This window comes from Juglans regia, chromosome 8 (assembly GCF_001411555.2).
Source record: "Juglans regia cultivar Chandler chromosome 8, Walnut 2.0, whole genome shotgun sequence".
Classification (NCBI taxonomy): domain Eukaryota; kingdom Viridiplantae; phylum Streptophyta; class Magnoliopsida; order Fagales; family Juglandaceae; genus Juglans; species Juglans regia.
The window spans coordinates 30,139,836-30,157,744 of NC_049908.1; the positions used below are offsets into that span (position 1 = coordinate 30,139,836).

The 17,909-nt window shown below is 35.5% G+C and overlaps 3 protein-coding genes across 5 annotated transcripts in view; 1 reads left to right on the forward strand and 2 right to left on the reverse strand.

Annotated features, from left to right (window-relative positions):
- LOC109004516 (probable disease resistance protein At4g27220) overlaps nucleotides 1-17,909 on the reverse strand; it is a 963,953-nt gene that overhangs the window by 697,242 nt on the left and 248,802 nt on the right. The gene's annotated exons all lie outside the window — the stretch shown is intronic.
- On the reverse strand, nucleotides 1,524-5,213 carry LOC109001895. Of its 2 annotated transcripts, none has more exons than XM_018979401.2 (5): nucleotides 5,071-5,213; nucleotides 4,148-4,253; nucleotides 3,575-3,674; nucleotides 3,100-3,186; nucleotides 1,524-1,848 (listed from the first exon to the last, which is right to left on the reverse strand). In XM_018979401.2, the coding sequence occupies exons 1-5, from the start codon at nucleotides 5,129-5,131 to the stop codon at nucleotides 1,708-1,710; spliced, it is 495 nt and encodes a 164-aa protein (XP_018834946.1). In that variant the 5' UTR covers nucleotides 5,132-5,213; the 3' UTR covers nucleotides 1,524-1,707. The 2 variants fall into 2 exon arrangements, with proteins under 2 accessions (XP_018834946.1, XP_018834938.1); XM_018979393.2 differs by having other exon boundaries at nucleotides 4,127-4,253.
- LOC109001873 (MLO protein homolog 1-like) lies at nucleotides 11,256-16,205 on the forward strand. Its single transcript, XM_035693298.1, has 14 exons — nucleotides 11,256-11,381; nucleotides 11,535-11,592; nucleotides 11,692-11,945; nucleotides 12,025-12,141; nucleotides 12,313-12,373; nucleotides 12,465-12,550; nucleotides 12,711-12,785; nucleotides 12,975-13,063; nucleotides 13,223-13,272; nucleotides 13,451-13,491; nucleotides 13,813-13,986; nucleotides 15,428-15,463; nucleotides 15,587-15,715; nucleotides 15,816-16,205. Exons 1-14 carry the CDS (start codon nucleotides 11,256-11,258, stop codon nucleotides 16,203-16,205), a joined length of 1,686 nt encoding a protein of 561 aa, XP_035549191.1.

Here is a 17,909-nt window from a genome sequence, read left to right on the forward strand (position 1 = left end):
CTCATGTAAAAATTCTTTAAATAAGAGTTTTACTTACATTAAATAATGTGTATTGAAAAAATATACGTACAAAAAGGAAAAAGCTCTTCTCTCTCTACAATTTTCAAGAAACCATCTAGATCTGTTGATCTTGAAGTGTGAAACTTTTTAGGAGACTCTAGTAGCCTCCTAAGCAACGCAGAAATGCAAATAACAAAATGATGTGGGCTATAAAACGAGTAAAAATCCGATCGTGTGGGAATTCCGCTTCTTAAGATAATTTAAATTAACCTCTTTTGACATTATGGAACTACAATGATGTTTGGTTTAAAACATTAAGGCCCCATTTGGAACTTAGACACTAATTTTAAGTTAGTCTGATATCCAAACACCCAATTTTCAAATCACTAAACTCATATCAACTCAAAATCTCTTTACACATGAGACCCACAATCTTTTTTAACTCAACACCGCTTTACACGTAAAGTCCACAACCTTTTTCAATTTCTCATAAATATATTTAAACTCATCTTAACATCCAAACACATCTAAACTCATCTTAGGTGGATTCTACAAAATTCACTCCACCATCTCAATTCACTACTATTCATAAAGAACTCAATTCATTTCAACTCAACTCAACAACCAAACAGAACCTTAGGATAATGCCCGGTAGGATAGGGATTGGAAAGGAATGGTGTAATGATATTCAGCTTTGATTATTATTGATTTATTTCTTTTCAATTTGATTTAGATTGATTTATTTGATTCTTGCATCTTCATTTAATTTCAAATGTGGTTTCGATCGATGAACTCATACATACGAGTCTACTATTGTCCAAAATGACGTCATTATGCTCAAATCTATTTATTACAGTATCTAATTATTGAAGTAATAGGCTTTAAAAGTTGGAAGGTTGTGTCTAATGCATGATTATTGATTATTCAAGGTATGTGAATTAAAAATTTATCATCTTAATTTTATTCGATAGTTTAACTATTCATGCTGCATATTGTGCGGATCTACTACTAATATGATAAGAATGAACAACTTGAAGCATACTAATCTTAAGAACAGGTACTCTACACAACAGCTATTGGAGGACCTATAACAAGTGTAAATAAACATGCTGTGGCACTACAGTGTCTGTGTCTGTCCATGAAATGGCCCATGGCAAAGGTGCTTTCAATATTGCTGCTAGCTAGTAGTGAAGTTTATTCTATTTCTAGGGTTGTAATCAAATTGACTCCATATTGATATATATCATATGGCTTGACTTAGATTTCATACATACTCGATGCATGATATGTGCTTTCAGCCATTACCATATCCTAGCTCTTTGTATACATGCGTGTATAGACATGTGATTTTTCCTTTTTAATCCCATACTTATTAGGTAGTTCATTATTTGAATCAACTTAAAAACCTTTTTTTTCCCAATATGAAGCATACAGCCGTATCATTCTCTAACCGTTGAAATAATATACTAATTGCTCCCCTCCATCCCCCCACTCCTCTTTAAAAGGAAAATGAAAAAAAGAAATTGAAGGAAAAGGAAAGGTTTATGATGCCCCTGTCCAAGCAACAAGTTTCTGTCCTCAATGTTAAAAGGAATCCATTACCCAAGTAGAAAATTAGAAAGGATTACAAGATTATAAACATTACTTTACAGTATTAATCAATGTAACTAGTGCTTATTTATATGCAAATTTCTGACTGGTATTTTGTTATATAGAAGCTTCAATCTCATCTGAATTCACTGCAGCTCCATTGGCATTAGGAGCATTATCTGCTCGCAGCTGAGCAGAAACATCATCTATGGCAGAATTCAATTGTGCAATCTTCTCAGTTAATATTTTACGGGTCCTCTGTAGTCATAAATCACACAACCAAAGCAATATCAGTGCAATTGTAAACATAAAAAATGACAACTAAAAACTCTATTGATAAGCAATAAACGATCATGAAAATACAGTTTAACCAAGCCCTAGGTGTGATGCCTAACAGCCTGCTGTCTATCGTGATTGAAAACCAATAAACCATGCTTCTCTCTTGCTTTGCAGGTAACACCAACCATGAATATGTTACGATCCCACATCGACTAAATATGAGATTTGTTGATGGTTTATAAGCTCCTAGGCACCCTTCCCTTGTAAGCTAGTTTTCAAGGGTGAGTTCTACCTAGTGGGTTCATAACAAATGGTATTAGAGCCACCTCACGTCTAAGGTCATGTTGCGACAGTTGCAATCGTGCGGCACGGGAGGTGATGCCGGCATTGCAGTGTTCGCCCGAAGCTAGAAAAAGACCTAGCGCACAGCCAGCCCATGTGAGCGCGGGACCGCTGTGGACGTCGGCTGCGGAGCATGGTGGTTGTTACGATCCCACGTAGACTAAGTATGAGATTGGTTGATGGTTTATAAGTCCCTAGGCACCGTTCCCTTGTAAGCTAGTTTTCAAGGGTGAGTTCTACCTAGTGAGTTCATAACAGAATAGTCCTTATAATCAAACATGGACACAATGAAAAAACAAATAAATTGAGGAAGTACATTTTGCATCTTAAGACTACCACCATTGTCTGATTTGAATGCTATAAAACCCATCAATTTGTACCCCATACTACCACTTTTGACAATTTGTACCGCAAAGCTGACCGTCAAAAGTGTGTCACATCCTATTTCCATCGATCTTAATTGTCAAATCTAAGCCGGATGAAAATTGTGTAAAAGTGGTAGTTTAAGAGGTAAATAGATAGTTTTGGTAGTTTGAGGTGAAAATTGGAAAAAAATATGATGGTAGTTTGGGGGAGCGACATGTACTTTTCCCTAAATAAAAAAATGAAAGAGCCAATTTGGACCCTCAACTATCAAAACCATCAATTTGAACCCTAGGCTACAACTTTTGACAATTTTCACCTTAGATCTGGCCGTCAAGGTCGTGCCGCGTACTTTGTTCATCAATCTTAACAGTCAAATCAAAACCAGGTGCAAATTGCCAACAAATGGTAACTTGCAACTCAAATACAGATGTGGTATCTTGGGGTGACATTTTGAAAAAAACAAAATGGCAGTTTGGGCACACAAAAGGTAGTTTCCCATAAATAGATAAATAAAGGTTTCACCTCCAAGGCTTTCTCCTCATCATATATGAATTTTGGTAACCTCCTCATCAGATCTTTTCTGTCAGCTCCAGCCAGTGCCTTGCTTATCTGAAAAAGGTAATATGATATATTAGCTGGTGTTGCTTTTGAGTACAAGTATCAGTTGGTGTCATCAGAAAGCTTCAGCCATCTTTCTTTTGGGTTGGCACAGGGGGAGGATTTTGGTACATCTGGTGAGCATCCATCCAATACTAGCTGATGCATCAAATAGCTGCTCAGCTGAACCACATAACTGCATACATTTACCTATCTTGCGAGACCAAATCTTAAATTAAATATTTTACCATATAGGCTCAAAAAAAAGATAGAACATCTGGTGAAAAAACAAACACCTCCACCAATTTACTTGATTAATAACCTTGGCAAATACAGACACATAACACCAAGTCAGGCGGATTTTTTTACAGATATAAAAAGCTAGATATTCGAACAATACCTGAGGTGCATATATGCAGCCTAATGTTCCCACAACTATGCCTCCCAATACAAAGCCACCAACAAAGATACTTGCAGTATTTGGTCTTCCAACATCCCCACTGTACTTGCATAAAAATAGCAAGTGACCATAGTTCAGAAAAAAAAAATGAACTGTTAACTGAAATGGGGAGTGAAAGAATACTATTAACTACATTTATTTTAAATTTTTCCAGCACTCCAGCTGCAGTTCGTTTAAATATGTTTTTCCCCCCTTTTTTCAGGGGAGTTCCAACAGAAGTTGTGCATACGCTGGGGTAAAAGAAGCACACCAACTTATATGTTATATAGGTAATAAAAAAGGGAGAGTAAAGCTTAATCCAAGTGTTCCTCAATCAAGCAAATACTATAATGCTATTAACATGGGATGTGAAGCCAACTGAATATAAGTGTGCAACTGTCGCCATAAAAATCCACAATTGCATGTACAAACATGTAAATACAAGAATCAATACACACATACATATAATTCTCAATGACTCAATAAAATCTTACGACACAATGGTGAACATACCCTGCTCGAACAGTAAACAACCTTTTATTTGTCTCAAGTTTTACTTTACCACAGGAAGTGGTACCTAGAGATGAATCACTGGAGCTAACTTTTAGAAAACATTGGTCAGTTGGCGGCTTCAAAGGACCTGGCTTAAAAAAAATGGCCTTAAATTAGTCAGGCTGAAATCTGTGCGAATAAAGTCATCAAAAGCATCATGACCTGTGTATTTTATAAGCATGGCAAAAATAGCAATACTGGAAAGTATTCCTAGATTGTACCCACAATTCATGTAGAAAAAGAATGCAATATATTTACATATATAAATCACAAAATGCACCCGGGAATGGATCCTCTCTATTTCTCTTCACTTCAAATGGATAGCATCCAATTAATGTAAAACACTGGAAATTTTGATCACTAAGAAAGATTAGATTGGCAACTAAAATGAAGGATAGCCCAATAATTTGCATTGAAAAGTAAAATGAAATGAAGAGGATGTTTATCCCTTTAAGAGAGTACGTGAAACCAACTGTAAGGGTACACAACTCAACGCAGCGTATGGTGCACAAAGATCAGAGCTTTAAGCAGCATGGTGCCACTGCCGCCTCAAGGCGCTGTGAGCGCAGCACTTGGTATAAGCGTAATACCTTTGGGGGTTTAATTCAATAAAACATTAGCAATCAACACATAAGCTATTGCATAGAACAGAATACGGAAGATCCTTTATAACATAATTCTTCCCTAAGCCTAAGAGATGAAAACATAGAACCCACACGTAGAAGCATAAATAATTTATACGTTTCACAACGCTTCAAAGAGATTTGTGACACTCGGAGGAACAATTTCGGGGCTACCCAAAAGATATAGTTATGACATATCGTAAAAAATAGGAAAAATGAATTATAAATGTTGGTAGAAACAACGATAAAAGAAAGAGAAAGATGAAAGGGGAAGGATATTACCGGATAAGAAGTGGGTTTGAGGATTTTGGATTGGAGAGAAGGATCTGGGCAGAGTAGCCATCCCGTTTGGATTCCTCAGGCAGCAAAGAATATTCCCACCAGAGAAAACACACTTCGACTGTGGCTATTCGCTTCCACTTCGATATTAGTATTAGGAAAGGACTTGGATATTGCTGTATAGTAACTTATACGTGATAAATTAAGATGAGTGTTAAATAAAATATTATTTTTTAATATTATTATTATTTTAAAATTTTAAAAAATTAAATTAAATATTATATTTTATATAAAAATTATAATAATAAAATAAAATAAAATAAAAATGATCTTATATTTAAAATTACCTTAGTTTTCCATGGAGGCCCCAATTCGGATGCGAGACTCTTTCTTTGGATTGCCTGTCGTAAAAAGTGATGAAAGATAACTATTTAATAATTATTATAATTTTGTTTATAAAATATTATTGTTTGAATTTAATGTTTTATTATGAATTTAAATTGAGAAAAAAATTGTACAAAAACTTAATTATCTCTAAAAAACTTTTACTTGCCACTTGGAGTCCTGGACCGCCTCGTGTGTGTATAAAATAAAAGAGGGACTGCGAGTAAGTAGCTCGAAAGGCTCTTTAAGGTCAAAAGCTCAATTCTTATTTTTTCTTTCTTCTAAAATAATTTAAATGCTTTTTATTTAAACATCTTCAAATGACATTTCTATATTTGTGGCATTGATTGAGTTTGATATGTCCATATATGATTGAAGAAATAATATCATACATTCAAAATTAGACACTTCAGTGTGTATTCTGTCCAAAAAAGGTCATATCTATAAATTATGTGTCTTAAGGAAAAGTTAAAATATGTTTAATTTTACAAAATACAATTATATAATATCTAATTCCTTTAAAAAAATTAGACCATAATATCTAAATAAGTTTTAAATTTACTCTATTATAATAAGTGGTTATTTAATTGTAAATAGTAACTTTTGTTGTTTTTCTGTTAACTTTTCTAGTTTTTCTGTTAAGTTTGTTAAGTCTTATTTTACCAAAAGGTCCTTAAAACCTTAACAATTTGACGTGTAGCTCCCTTATAGAATTTAATGAAAGATCTTGTTTTATCAATAGGTCCTTAAGACCCTTGAATATTTGACGTGTAGCTCCCTTATAGAATTTAATGAAAAATCATGTTTTAGCAAAAAACCTTTAATAGCCCCATGACGCACATGAATTGACGTCTATTTTTCAAGTCTTTTTTGTTCTGACAATGTATTCATTTTCCTTTCTTTTTATTTTAATTTTTTTTAAATAAAAAAATTAAAATGACTTGACTCTTTAAAACAGAAACATTTTAGAGCATTCTCATTGTAAAATTCAACTTTAAGTAAATTTAGCTAATAAAATACTTAAAACACTCAATATATAATATTAATTTAATTAGACTATAATTATTATTAATATTAATATTGAATATTATTAATTTGATTAGAATATAATTATTATTAATATTTTAATTAGTATAACTATAAAATGTGATAAAAGTAAAAATTAAATTATTAAATTAATAATATTTTATTATTATATAGAGAGTAAATAGATAATCTAATATGAATGCAGACCAATGTTCATACTTTGTTGAAGTTTAGATTTTTTTTTTAATCTTGATTTCTTGTCTTTCGTTAACCTAATATTTTATTTTCCCAGACAAATAAACTACTGACTTTTTCATTTTTTTATTTATTTAAATCATTATGTCAGGTGCACCATGAGGCTAATGCACCCAGGGTCGTTCCCTAGTGTGTGTGTGTATATATATGTTTTAAAAATAAATGCAAGAAATTTGCACACAAATTATCTTTCATTTTTCGAAATCAGAAGTTCATCACTAACCTTTTTGAATCAACTGACTACTTTGCTTGTGTAGCTTTGGAAATTCTATTTTTCATTAGACAACGAACTAATAAAGTAGAAGGTAAGAGCATTGGCACTAGATTAGTCATCATTACTAGGGCGAAAGCAAGTTGGTCCACGCGAGGGTATCTCGCCTCTACTCCTTGAAAGGCTCAACTAGTGTAGTAAATTGGCTTCTGGGAAACCTTCCAATCTCGTACCAAGGCCGCAGAGATCGCATGTGGGGAGATAGACAGATACAGGTTTAAGGCTTCTTCTGGTTCAGCTTGGTTGAGTAATGGTGGGCTGGTGAGGTATTGCTTGAGGGTCTTGAACGCTTGGTCACACTCGTCATTTTAAGTATGTGCCTTCCGCAAGACCTTGAAAAACGGTAGACACATGTCTGTTGATTTGGAAACAAACCGATTAAGGGCCGCTACCTGGCTAGCGAGTCTCAAGGTTGGCCTCTATCCCTTGCTCAAAAACTATGAAACCCAGGAACTTCCCAGATTCAACACTGAAGACACACTTTGCCAGATTAAGCTTCATTTGGTAGCGTCGTATTACCGCGAAGGCCTTGCGCAAGTCAGTCAAGTGTTGTTTAGGGGTCTCTCTTAACGAGTAGGTTGTCTACATAAACTTCTATGTTTCGCTCTATCAGTTCTTTGAACATGCGGTTGACCGATTGCTAATAAGTAACACCCGAGTTTTTCAGATTGAAAGGCATGACATGTCCTGGGCATGTCCTTGTGACCCATGCAAACACGTCTCGATGTTTTGTAAGGAGCTGCTTCATAGCCTACCGCATATCAGGTCCCATTTTGCTATTGATCTTGACCGTGGTTCAGGGTGGCTTGGGTCTAGAGGAGCCAACTCAAGTGGCTCCACTTGTAGGAGGGCTTGCTCATCCCTGACCTCATCTTCTCTTGCAGCGAGCTTGAGGGGAGGTGGTGGGATGTTGTCACCACCCGAAACGTCTACCATTTGGACCCCCTTTATCTGCTCAGCTCTTGCACATAGCACTCGCTTGCCAACACCTGTCTGCCCTGGATCTTCCCCACCCTTGTGGCCATTGGAAACTTCATCTTCAGGTGGTAAGCTGAAGTGATCGCCTTCTGGTTATTAAGGGTGGGTCGCCCCAGTATGGTGTTATATGACGAGGGCGCCTTTACCACTATGAAGTCTACCATGGTAGAGGCTGTGTTAGGGGCATTATCGACCAAGATTGAAAGGGTGATGGTTCCCACTGGTTGCACCATGTTCCCCGAGAATACTTTTAATGGCATGGGCGCCAATCGCAGGAGGGCGGGATCAATCCCCATCTGGGTGATGGCATCCCAGAAGAGAATGTTTGCAAAGCTGCCATTATCGACAATGATCCTTTTGGTCGTGAAGTTGGCCATAAGCATGGTCACCATTAGGGTGTCATTGTGGAGGTAGAGAACCCCTTCTTTATCAGCTACTCCGAAAGAGATGTCCGGAGCGGTCATGCTCTTCTTTGCTTGACTGGGCGGTGCTCAATCGAGTATAATTCCTAAAATCGTGCCCTCCTGTCGTGTGCATTCCTACTAGAGGAGGTTGAGCCACCACCAGCAAAGCCCCCGGTAATGGTCCTGATCTAGCGCAAGGGGCGCCCTCGTGGGGTGTCGTTTGAAAGTGGTCTCGTGGGGGCCCTTGCTCCACTCGCCACATCCTCGGGCTCTTGCTCTTTCTTGGCTTGTCATACCTTCCTCTACTCTGCTTTCGCTCCCCTCTCTAGTCTGTATGGTGCTGAGGGGGGTGGTACTTTGGCGCTCTTTCTCCTTGTCTGAGGAAAGTGCAGTCTGTAGTGTGTTTAGATGTTGTCCGATAGTTGGTTCAGTAATGGCAGCCTCTGATCCAATTGTCGACTTCCTGAGTGGTTGGTCTACCTTGCTTCTTTATAGATAGCATAACCCTGTCTTATCGAGGTCCTAGGCCTCTCGAGATGGGCGCCTCATCCCGCCTCCTGTCTTGCTGGCTCCCCTTGGCCTTCTCGGGGGCTTTAGCTTTGCCCAATGCCTTAGCTTTCCTGTCTGCCTGTTCCAGCTCCGTCTTTTTGGGCTCGGTTAAGGCTAAAAGTGTGTTTTCAGTATTGATAAAGCCATCAGCCTGATCCATGAACTCCCACAGAGTGGTGGGGATTCTTCTAGCCAACTCTGTCATGAACTAGTTTGGGGGCCACACCCCTCTTAGGAGTGTCGTCAAGTAGGGGTGGGCTTCGACTCTGGCCAACTCTGAAAAAAGTTGAAGACCAAGTTGAACTCCGACTCTGACTTCAAATAGGAGCATATTCCAACTCCAATCGGAGTTGTTGGAGTCGGAGCGTCGAAGCCCAACTCAGAGCTAGGCTTTTTTTTTTTCCAATTTTCTTACCACTTTCACAGCATCCAAAAAACACCAAAGATTCCAAACAACATCCAAACAAATACAGTATACGAAAAAATAAACAAATAAAAAAGCAACATCCAAACAACATCAAAGACAAGAACGACGAGGAAGAGGATGAAATCAGACAATTGGTAGTAGAAGAAGAAAGAAGAGAAAGAGACTGAGTAGAGAAAAAGACTGAGTAGAACCAAATGGCTATTAGGGTTAGAGAAAAGAAAATGATGAATATATTAAGAGAAAAACGACATCGTTCAAGAAAGTAAAAGAAAAAAAGAAGAAGAGCAATCGGTGTTGTGGGGGCTTGAACGTGTATATGGGTTTATAATTTTATACCCCAACCATTAGGCTATTCAGACATCCTATAAATATGTTACAAAAGAAAATATATGAACTATATTAATCGGAGTTGGAGTCGGAGTCGGAGTCGGTACTACGGAGTCTTGTTCAACTCCAAACTCAGACTATTTTTCACCCTCCAACTTCGACTCCGATTCTAAACTCAGAATTCTATAACTCTGTCGAAACGGATGTTGGTCGAAGTCGGAGTGGTCAGAGTTTTTGCCCACCCCTACTGCTAATGGGATTTTTTCATCTTAGTCATCCGTTGTCATCTGCTCCTTATTGAATCTAGACAGGTATGCCTTTAAGCTTTCGTCCTCCCTTTGTTTGACAGTCAGAAGGTACGTTTCTGGGCACCTTCTCCTCTTGCTGGTCATGAACTGTGTGAGGAACAGGCGGGCCAGTTCTCCGAAGCTGTCCACTGATCCGGGAACCAATGACTTGAACCATATCCTGATACATTTCCATGTGAGTTTTGAAAGTTTCCAGGTGGTCAAGGGAGTCCCTGGTCCCATCGTACATTTCCATTTGAGGGCCAAAGGCATTCCCTCTATTCTTGATCTGTTTAGTCTCGTAATGCTATACAGTACTTAGGGTAATAAATTAAAATGGATTGCCTATATTTTTTGTGAGCTATATACAGTTAAGGAAGTGACTAATAGTGAAATTGTATATTTTTTAATTTTTTTCTTAATGATTAAGGATATTAAAAAAATACTTAACAAATAATAATAAAAAATAAAATAAAATTTTCAAATACATTATGAAGTAGTAAATGAGTGGTAGGAAGTAGTAAACTTATCATTATCCTATAAAACCAAGGGGAAAAATATTACTTTATGTTCAATGATAAATTTAGATTAAAAAGAAAGAAATCACACCTAGCTAGTTACACCATACTTAAAACCAACAATTAATATACTCATGCTGCTGGTTAATGATCCGGTTTGGTTCAAAATAATAAAATAAAAATAGAAGACTAATTCCAAGATTCTCATGCCGACAGGGCTCAAAACCAGACAAGCATTTGTTCCTAACCCAAATTAATAGAGGAATGGGTTTAAACAGGGCAAGCAGAAAACAACAACAAAGTCTCTACGCATAAAACACACATAATCTTCCATTTTCTTTGCTCCCACACAACCGTTCTTCCTCTTGCAAAACAATATACCATAAAATAAAGAATGCTTTTGCATGCAGTACTTCAGGAGCCAATCAAACGCTGGATTGGGAGGCATCACATCGTAAACAAGTTGATCATAGGGCACACATTATTCTGTTAATCCAAGGGTGACAATCTCTAATAATATTATTAGATTGCTTCGCCACTTTAACCCAATTTATAGATTGCTTCGCCCCTACTATTATTATTCTTGGTTTACATATATGGCTGCCGGCATCCATTTGTTTGTATTTGTAGTCTATTATAATTTATTCCAGCTGAAGAAGCTTCCTCTTCTTTCCCAGTACGCGACGCACAAGCGTTCTTTAGCATAAGATTGATTCAGATCAAAGTTGTTTAGTCCTCTGAGAGTTGAATTTTTTGTTAGGCATGGCTCCAGCTGCTGCAGGTGAGAGGACATTGAAGGAGACACCAACATGGGCTGTTGCCCTTGTTTGTGCCGTTTTCGTGATCATTTCAATTCTTATTGAGCAGGGGATTCATTCTCTTGGAAAGGTAAGACTTTTATGCTTGTGTAGTTATGCAACTATATACTTAAAAAGTTTTCTGTCCAGTTTTAGCTGATTGACGGCCAGCATAAACACTAGTACAACGTTTTTAGATCGATGCTGACTGACACTGTTATGATGAAACATTCGTGACATGCAGTGGTTTCAGAAGCGGCACAAGAAGGCCATGAGTGAGGCTTTAGAGAAGATTAAGGCTGGTAATTAAATCATTTGTAATCAAATCGTGTTGATGATTGAAAATATATACTTAAATAAAAGTTAATTATTTTGATCTTTTTATTTTGAATTGGATGCAGAGTTGATGCTACTAGGCTTCATATCTCTGCTAATAACGTTTGGGCAACAGCACATTGCGAAGATATGTATCCCTGAGAAAGCGGGCAACATCATGCTTCCATGTAAAAAGGAGTACTACCCCAAGGAAGAAGATGACGGAAAAGAAGAGAATGGTGATGGTGACAGGAGAAAGCTATTGGGGTATGCCGGAGATGTTGTATGGCGACGGGTACTTGCGCCAGCCGGTGGTGGAAGTGATCACTGTTCCGAACATGTTAGTGAAATTATATAATACGAATTTCATTCTAATAATATATATATATATATATATTGATCTTGTTTGTGGATTTCAGAACAAAGTAGCGTTGATCTCACAGTCCGGGGTACACCAACTCCACATATTCATATTTGTGCTTGCGGTCTTTCATGTTCTCTATAGTGTTATTACCATGGCTCTGGCAAAGGCCAAAGTATGTTGCTGCTCTGATCTGATTCTAATTTCTACAACATATTATATGCATGAAGATTAATTCAGTTCCATTTTTTTTTTAATTTTTCTACAAAAAGGCCGGGGATGGAGCATTAATATAACCAATATTTTCAAAATACAAATGATCTATCACTACTTCATGTACATGCAGGTGAAGAAATGGAAAGCGTGGGAACAGGAGACCACATCTCTAGAATATCAATTTACCAATGGTAATGATCATTCTTAGGAAAAATATTGAATCAGTTGTTTTTTATTTATTTATTTGAAGTGGTTGATGAGTTGGTGTGTTGTTGTTCGTAGATCCCTCTAGATTTAGGTTTGCTCGTCAAACCTCTTTTGTTCGGCGGCATAGCGGCTTCTCAACAACACCTGGTATCAGATGGATTGTAAGATGTATTCTTCTAAAATTTCATTAATGATACATACATATTTTTTAAAAATAGTGATAGTCGTACACATACATTAAAGTGACTTATTAATATTAGTTGTACGTTTCGTGTACTGTACACCTAACCGAGATGAATGGTTTATTAATGCTTTTCTCAGGTGGCATTTTTTAGGCAATTCTTTCGTTCGGTAACGAAGGTTGACTATCTGACCATGCGTCACGGATTTATCAACGTAAGTGGCCATCATTTTTTGATCTGTCATGTGCATCACCGGTCCCTGCTGGCCTGGCCTGCCCCCTCCGGCCTCTTCCTTTTTCCCCAATTAATTAATGATCATCACTATTTTGCTAATTCCTTCCTAGCTTGTTTAATTATTCATTAATATTTATGTATTACATCATGAACTTGATTACTTTGGCAGGCCCACCTCGCACCAAATAGCAAATTTAACTTTCATAAGTACATCAAGAGATCAATGGAAGATGATTTTAAGGTGGTCGTCGGTATTAGGTACGTACGTACGTAGTACTTGATCTCTCTCTTTCTCTCTGCGTGTGTCCTGGCCGACTCATCATATGATCATCATGTGTGTATATTATTTGTGTTTGTGCTTATACTATATATATATAGTGCCTAACAATGGATATATGTATATTGATATTACTGCAGTTTACCATTATGGATATGCTGTATCCTCTTTCAGCTCTTAAACGTGTATAGTAAGACATCTATCTCTCCCCCTATCTAGCTAGCTAGCTAGCTAATTAATTCCTTTCTTCATTAACTAATTGTAGTTTTTATATATATATGATTTGATGATTTCCTCCAAATTAATATGCAACTTTCAGTACGTACTGACCAAAAGCTTTTATATATCATGCATGTACTTATGAACAGAATGGTACACGCTTTCGGTGATATCATTCATACCGCTAGTGGTAAGACATTAATTCTCATGCACACGCTAGCTGCCTTTAATTTGTTTTTTTCAAATTAAGCTTAATTTGTATAATTAATAAATATACATATATATGTGCATGCATTATAATATATATAGATTTACACACACATTACATACACGACAAATTAATTTGCAAAATTTGATAACTAAGGATGCATGATCTAGCTAGCTAGGAGAGAAAATATAAGTACGTCTTTAATTAATTATTGGTTGAGTGATAATATCGATCGACCGATTAAATCTTAAATCGTGGACGTACGTACGTACTGATCATGTGATCATGTGACCTGGCATGCAGATACTTCTAATGGTTGGAACAAAGCTTGAAGTTATAATCATGGAAATGGCTCAAGAAATACAAGATCGAACAACTGTGGTGAAAGGAGCTCCCGTGGTAGAGCCTAGTAACAAATATTTCTGGTTCAATCGACCCGACTGGATTCTTTTCTTGATACATTTTACCTTGTTTCAGGTACGTACGCACCTCTAACTACATCTAGCTGTCGATACATCAAAAAATAATTTAATAATTAATTTGACTAAGTAACCAAACCAAATTGTAATTGTAATTTGAATCCATCCGGCCATGCATGACCCATATATATATGTTGAACAAATAAAGTCAACAATATATAAATTATATATAAGGTGAAGTATAGATTTGAGCATAAATTAAAACCAAGGGAATCGTGAAATTAAGTGGTTATATCATAATATAACACGTAGTGCATGCAAATGTTGTACGTGCCCATGCATCAGCTATACGTACGTACAATGTATCGATTCAAAATTTTAAGAGTATATATATATTTTTCTAAATTCTAGTATTTAGATTGAGAAAGAGATATATACATGAAGAAATAAGTTCTATAATATTTATTAATCATTTAACTATGATATTGTCCGATAATTAAACTCATAAATTAAGGCAATTAAAAATATTATATGGTACCCTACTTTATGTTTATCCTTCTCCCACTTTTAAGTAAAGTTATTTAAAAAAAAAAAAATCTTAAAGTTGAAATAAAATTCGAGGACAATTAATATCTATGTATAATATAAACGCAAAATATATAGTTACATTTTCAGATTTCATTTTTGGTAATTTTCCCCGATGCCCCTAGACGTACTATTAGATCATTTAAGATTTTGTATAATTTTTAGATTTAGAAATAACTTCATGCATGTGGTACGAAAAAATCAGAAAGAAAACCCTCTTTTAATTTTTCCAAAGGTAATTAACCAAAACCATATATACGTTCCGTGTGTCACATTTTTCCATGTGACAGCTTAAATAAAATAAACTAATTTCTTTTAAATAATAAATGAAAAAATAATGGTTTATATCTAAGAATTAATTCTTAATAAAAGGAGGAGAACGCCGGCCGGCCATCCCTCGGTACGTGGTTGCCGCAATAGGTTGCTGTTTCCTTTTTTTTTTTTTTTTTTAAAGAAACAGTTATAATATTTTTTAAAATTAAAATTAGATTATTATTTTATAAAATAACTTATCTTTAAAAAAACTTTAAATATACACGACAATTTATAAAATTATGGCGATCATGTCTTCGGTTAGTCATGTTAATAATGGATGAAAAGTTAAGAGATATATATATATATATATTTAAAAAAAAGAAAAGAAATATCACATACCTAATTATGAATAGAAGGTATTGATTCTAAATTTATATATATATATATATATATAGGATCTTAAATCTAAGTACTCTGGAATTAATGGAGCGTTAATATTTAACCCAAATTTCGTTAATTTTCTTCTTATAAAAAAAAAGACATTACAAACGCTCTGTCTAATTCTCCTAAGCATGCAGCAGCTAATTGGGTCATGTCATGTGTTGTGACGATAATATTTCAATTCGAGCTAACTGACTATTTTCCTTTTCAATTTACAGAATGCGTTCCAAATGGCTTATTTTCTGTGGATTTGGGTAAGTGCAACTATTAATTTCCAACTCCGGACGTGCGTTAATTGCATATATATTATATACACATGATATATAATATCTTTAAAATCAACATATAAATCCGGCCTCTTATTAATGCCATTGCAGTACGAGTTCAAGTTGTCGTCCTGCTTCCATGAAAATTTGGCCGAAGTCTTGATAAGGGTTTTCCTTGGTGTAGCCCTTCTGGTATTATGTAGCTATATCACCTTCCCTCTCTATGCCTTGGTGACTCAAGTGAGTAGTTCTAACTTCTAATTAGCTGAATATGTAATTAATTACTAACAGAAATCAAGGTGAGACGACTATATATATAAGAGTACTGAAATATTTGCAGATGGGATCTCACATGAAAAAGGCAATATTTGAAGAGCAAACAGCGAAAGCTCTAAAGAAATGGCAGAATGCTGCAAGGGAGAGGAAGAAGTTGAGGAAGAGTGGGGCAGATGTTTCCTCTACGTTCATGAGTGGAGAAAATACTCCAAGTCATGGCTCATCACCCATACACTTACTCCACAAGTATAAAACCAATTCTGCGGATATTGAAAGTAGTCCTGATCATCTCGGCTCTCCTAGGGCTTACCATTCTGAAACCGAACTCTCAGAGATTGAAGGTCCTACACGTCTTTCTAGTGACGATATTCATGAACCAAGAAGACATAACAATCCCGGAATAAATCATGTTGAAGCTCATAATTATGGTGATTTCTCGTTTGTTAAGCCCTAGTGATATTATTTGTTCAAATAAAGTTTTAGAAATTAATGGTCTTAATCTAATTAAGAAAAATGGGAAGTAAATTCAACTTCCTGTATAAACAAGAACAAAAATGAATACCATTATCGAGTCTTTTTGCTTTGTTTTGTTTTGTTTTTTGTTGCTTGCTCTGATCTTTAGATACATGAGCTTTAATTTATTTGCCCAAATAGTCATAACAATAAAAATTCTCTAAGTTTGAAGTCTAATTAATATAAGGAAGAGATAATCACGAACGATTCATATGGAAATTAGGAAGTATATCCAACAATGAGGATCATCTAGTTAATTTGTTAGCTACATGATGGTTCATAAAATTTTGAAACGAAGAAATTCAACGTCAAACAAGTCCTCGAAGTTTAATTATGCATGGAACCAATTGAAGTTCTCATGCAAGGAGTCACGTACCCCATGCAGGAGAGAAAGAGATCAGGTTAAAGGACAAGAATTCTCATTATGCCAATCGTGTTATATGTGCGCGTTTATAAAGTTTTCACCATCTATGAGCTGAGTGGCTAAATTAAAATTACGTTAGAACCAAGAAAAAAGATGATCAGTATGCAGAATGCTAGCTACATTAATGACTGGTAAATCTGATATTTCTGAGGATTCGGATAATTTTTCTAATGAGGAAGGGATTTTTACTACCTTTGTTGCCTCCCATGCTAGCTAGATAGTGAACATGAGTCTAGTGAGGATACTACCTTTTTGCATCAGTCGTATGTAATCTATGGATGATTTTGAGGTAGACGATCATGTGTTCATATGAATATAAATGATTTAATCTATATTTTTTTATGATCAATTTAAACTTTTGGAATAAATGATAATTTCACATAATATCAGAGTAGAGGTTATGAGTTTGAACTCTAACTCTAAACTTCATCTATTAATTAAATATTCTACGTGTTGAGATCATTTATTATGGGAGGTATGGTCCACAAATAAGAGGAGTGTTAAGATAAATAGTGATTTTACATCATGATCTTTAGTGACTTGTAACAATTTCTTTGAACAATTCATCAAATTGAAAAAGTTGAGTAAAAATACTTTTAAAAACTCAATGGCACTAAACTTGAAAAAGAAGACTCTTTGAGCAATTCATGTTGTTTGTAATGATTTGAACATGAATTTAATGGTTGTTAAGTTGCATAATTATTTATTTGTTTGTTGCTTCATTTGAAGTAGGGGTGTTACCTGCCCATGTGGGGGGGCAGGGTCGACCCTTCCCTGCACCCCGCCCACTCTAATAGTGCTCATGGCCACAAGGCCAAAAAATTATTCTTGGGCTGATCAAAAGAGACCAAAAACATATTTTTGAATTCAAATTATAAATTTAAATTTATAAATATGATCATAATTTAAAAATTAATAATATAGTTTTTAAATTTATTAGTGCATATTATGTGTAAATTAATGTAGTTTAATATGACCTTTATATAAGAGGTCAAAGCAATACAAAGCTACGTTTAGGTAGTGAAGTGATTTTATATGATTTGTGAATAGTAGTGAAAAATTGATGAAAACATAATGATAAAATATTGAATAGTAATAAAAAGTAGACGAAAAATAATGATAAAATATTGAATAGTAATGAAATCACTCTACTACCCAAACACAACCTTAGGCTTGTCTGGGTAATGAGATCACTCCACTACTATTCACTATTATTCAAAA

Coding starts and splice junctions, on each gene's coding strand:
- LOC109001895 (XM_018979393.2), bottom strand. CDS start 5,131: ATGGCTACTCTGCCCAGATCCTTCTCTCCAATCCAAAATCCTCAAACC. Junction 3,675..4,126: donor TTGTTTACTGTTCGAGCAGG/GTATGTTCACCA, acceptor ATGCAAGTACAG/TGGGGATGTTGGAAGACCAA. Junction 3,187..3,574: donor GCTGCATATATGCACCTCAG/GTATTGTTCGAA, acceptor TACCTTTTTCAG/ATAAGCAAGGCACTGGCTGG.
- LOC109001873 (XM_035693298.1), top strand. CDS start 11,256: ATGGCTCCAGCTGCTGCAGGTGAGAGGACATTGAAGGAGACACCAACA. Junction 12,551..12,710: donor CACCTGGTATCAGATGGATT/GTAAGATGTATT, acceptor TGCTTTTCTCAG/GTGGCATTTTTTAGGCAATT. Junction 15,464..15,586: donor CTTATTTTCTGTGGATTTGG/GTAAGTGCAACT, acceptor ATGCCATTGCAG/TACGAGTTCAAGTTGTCGTC.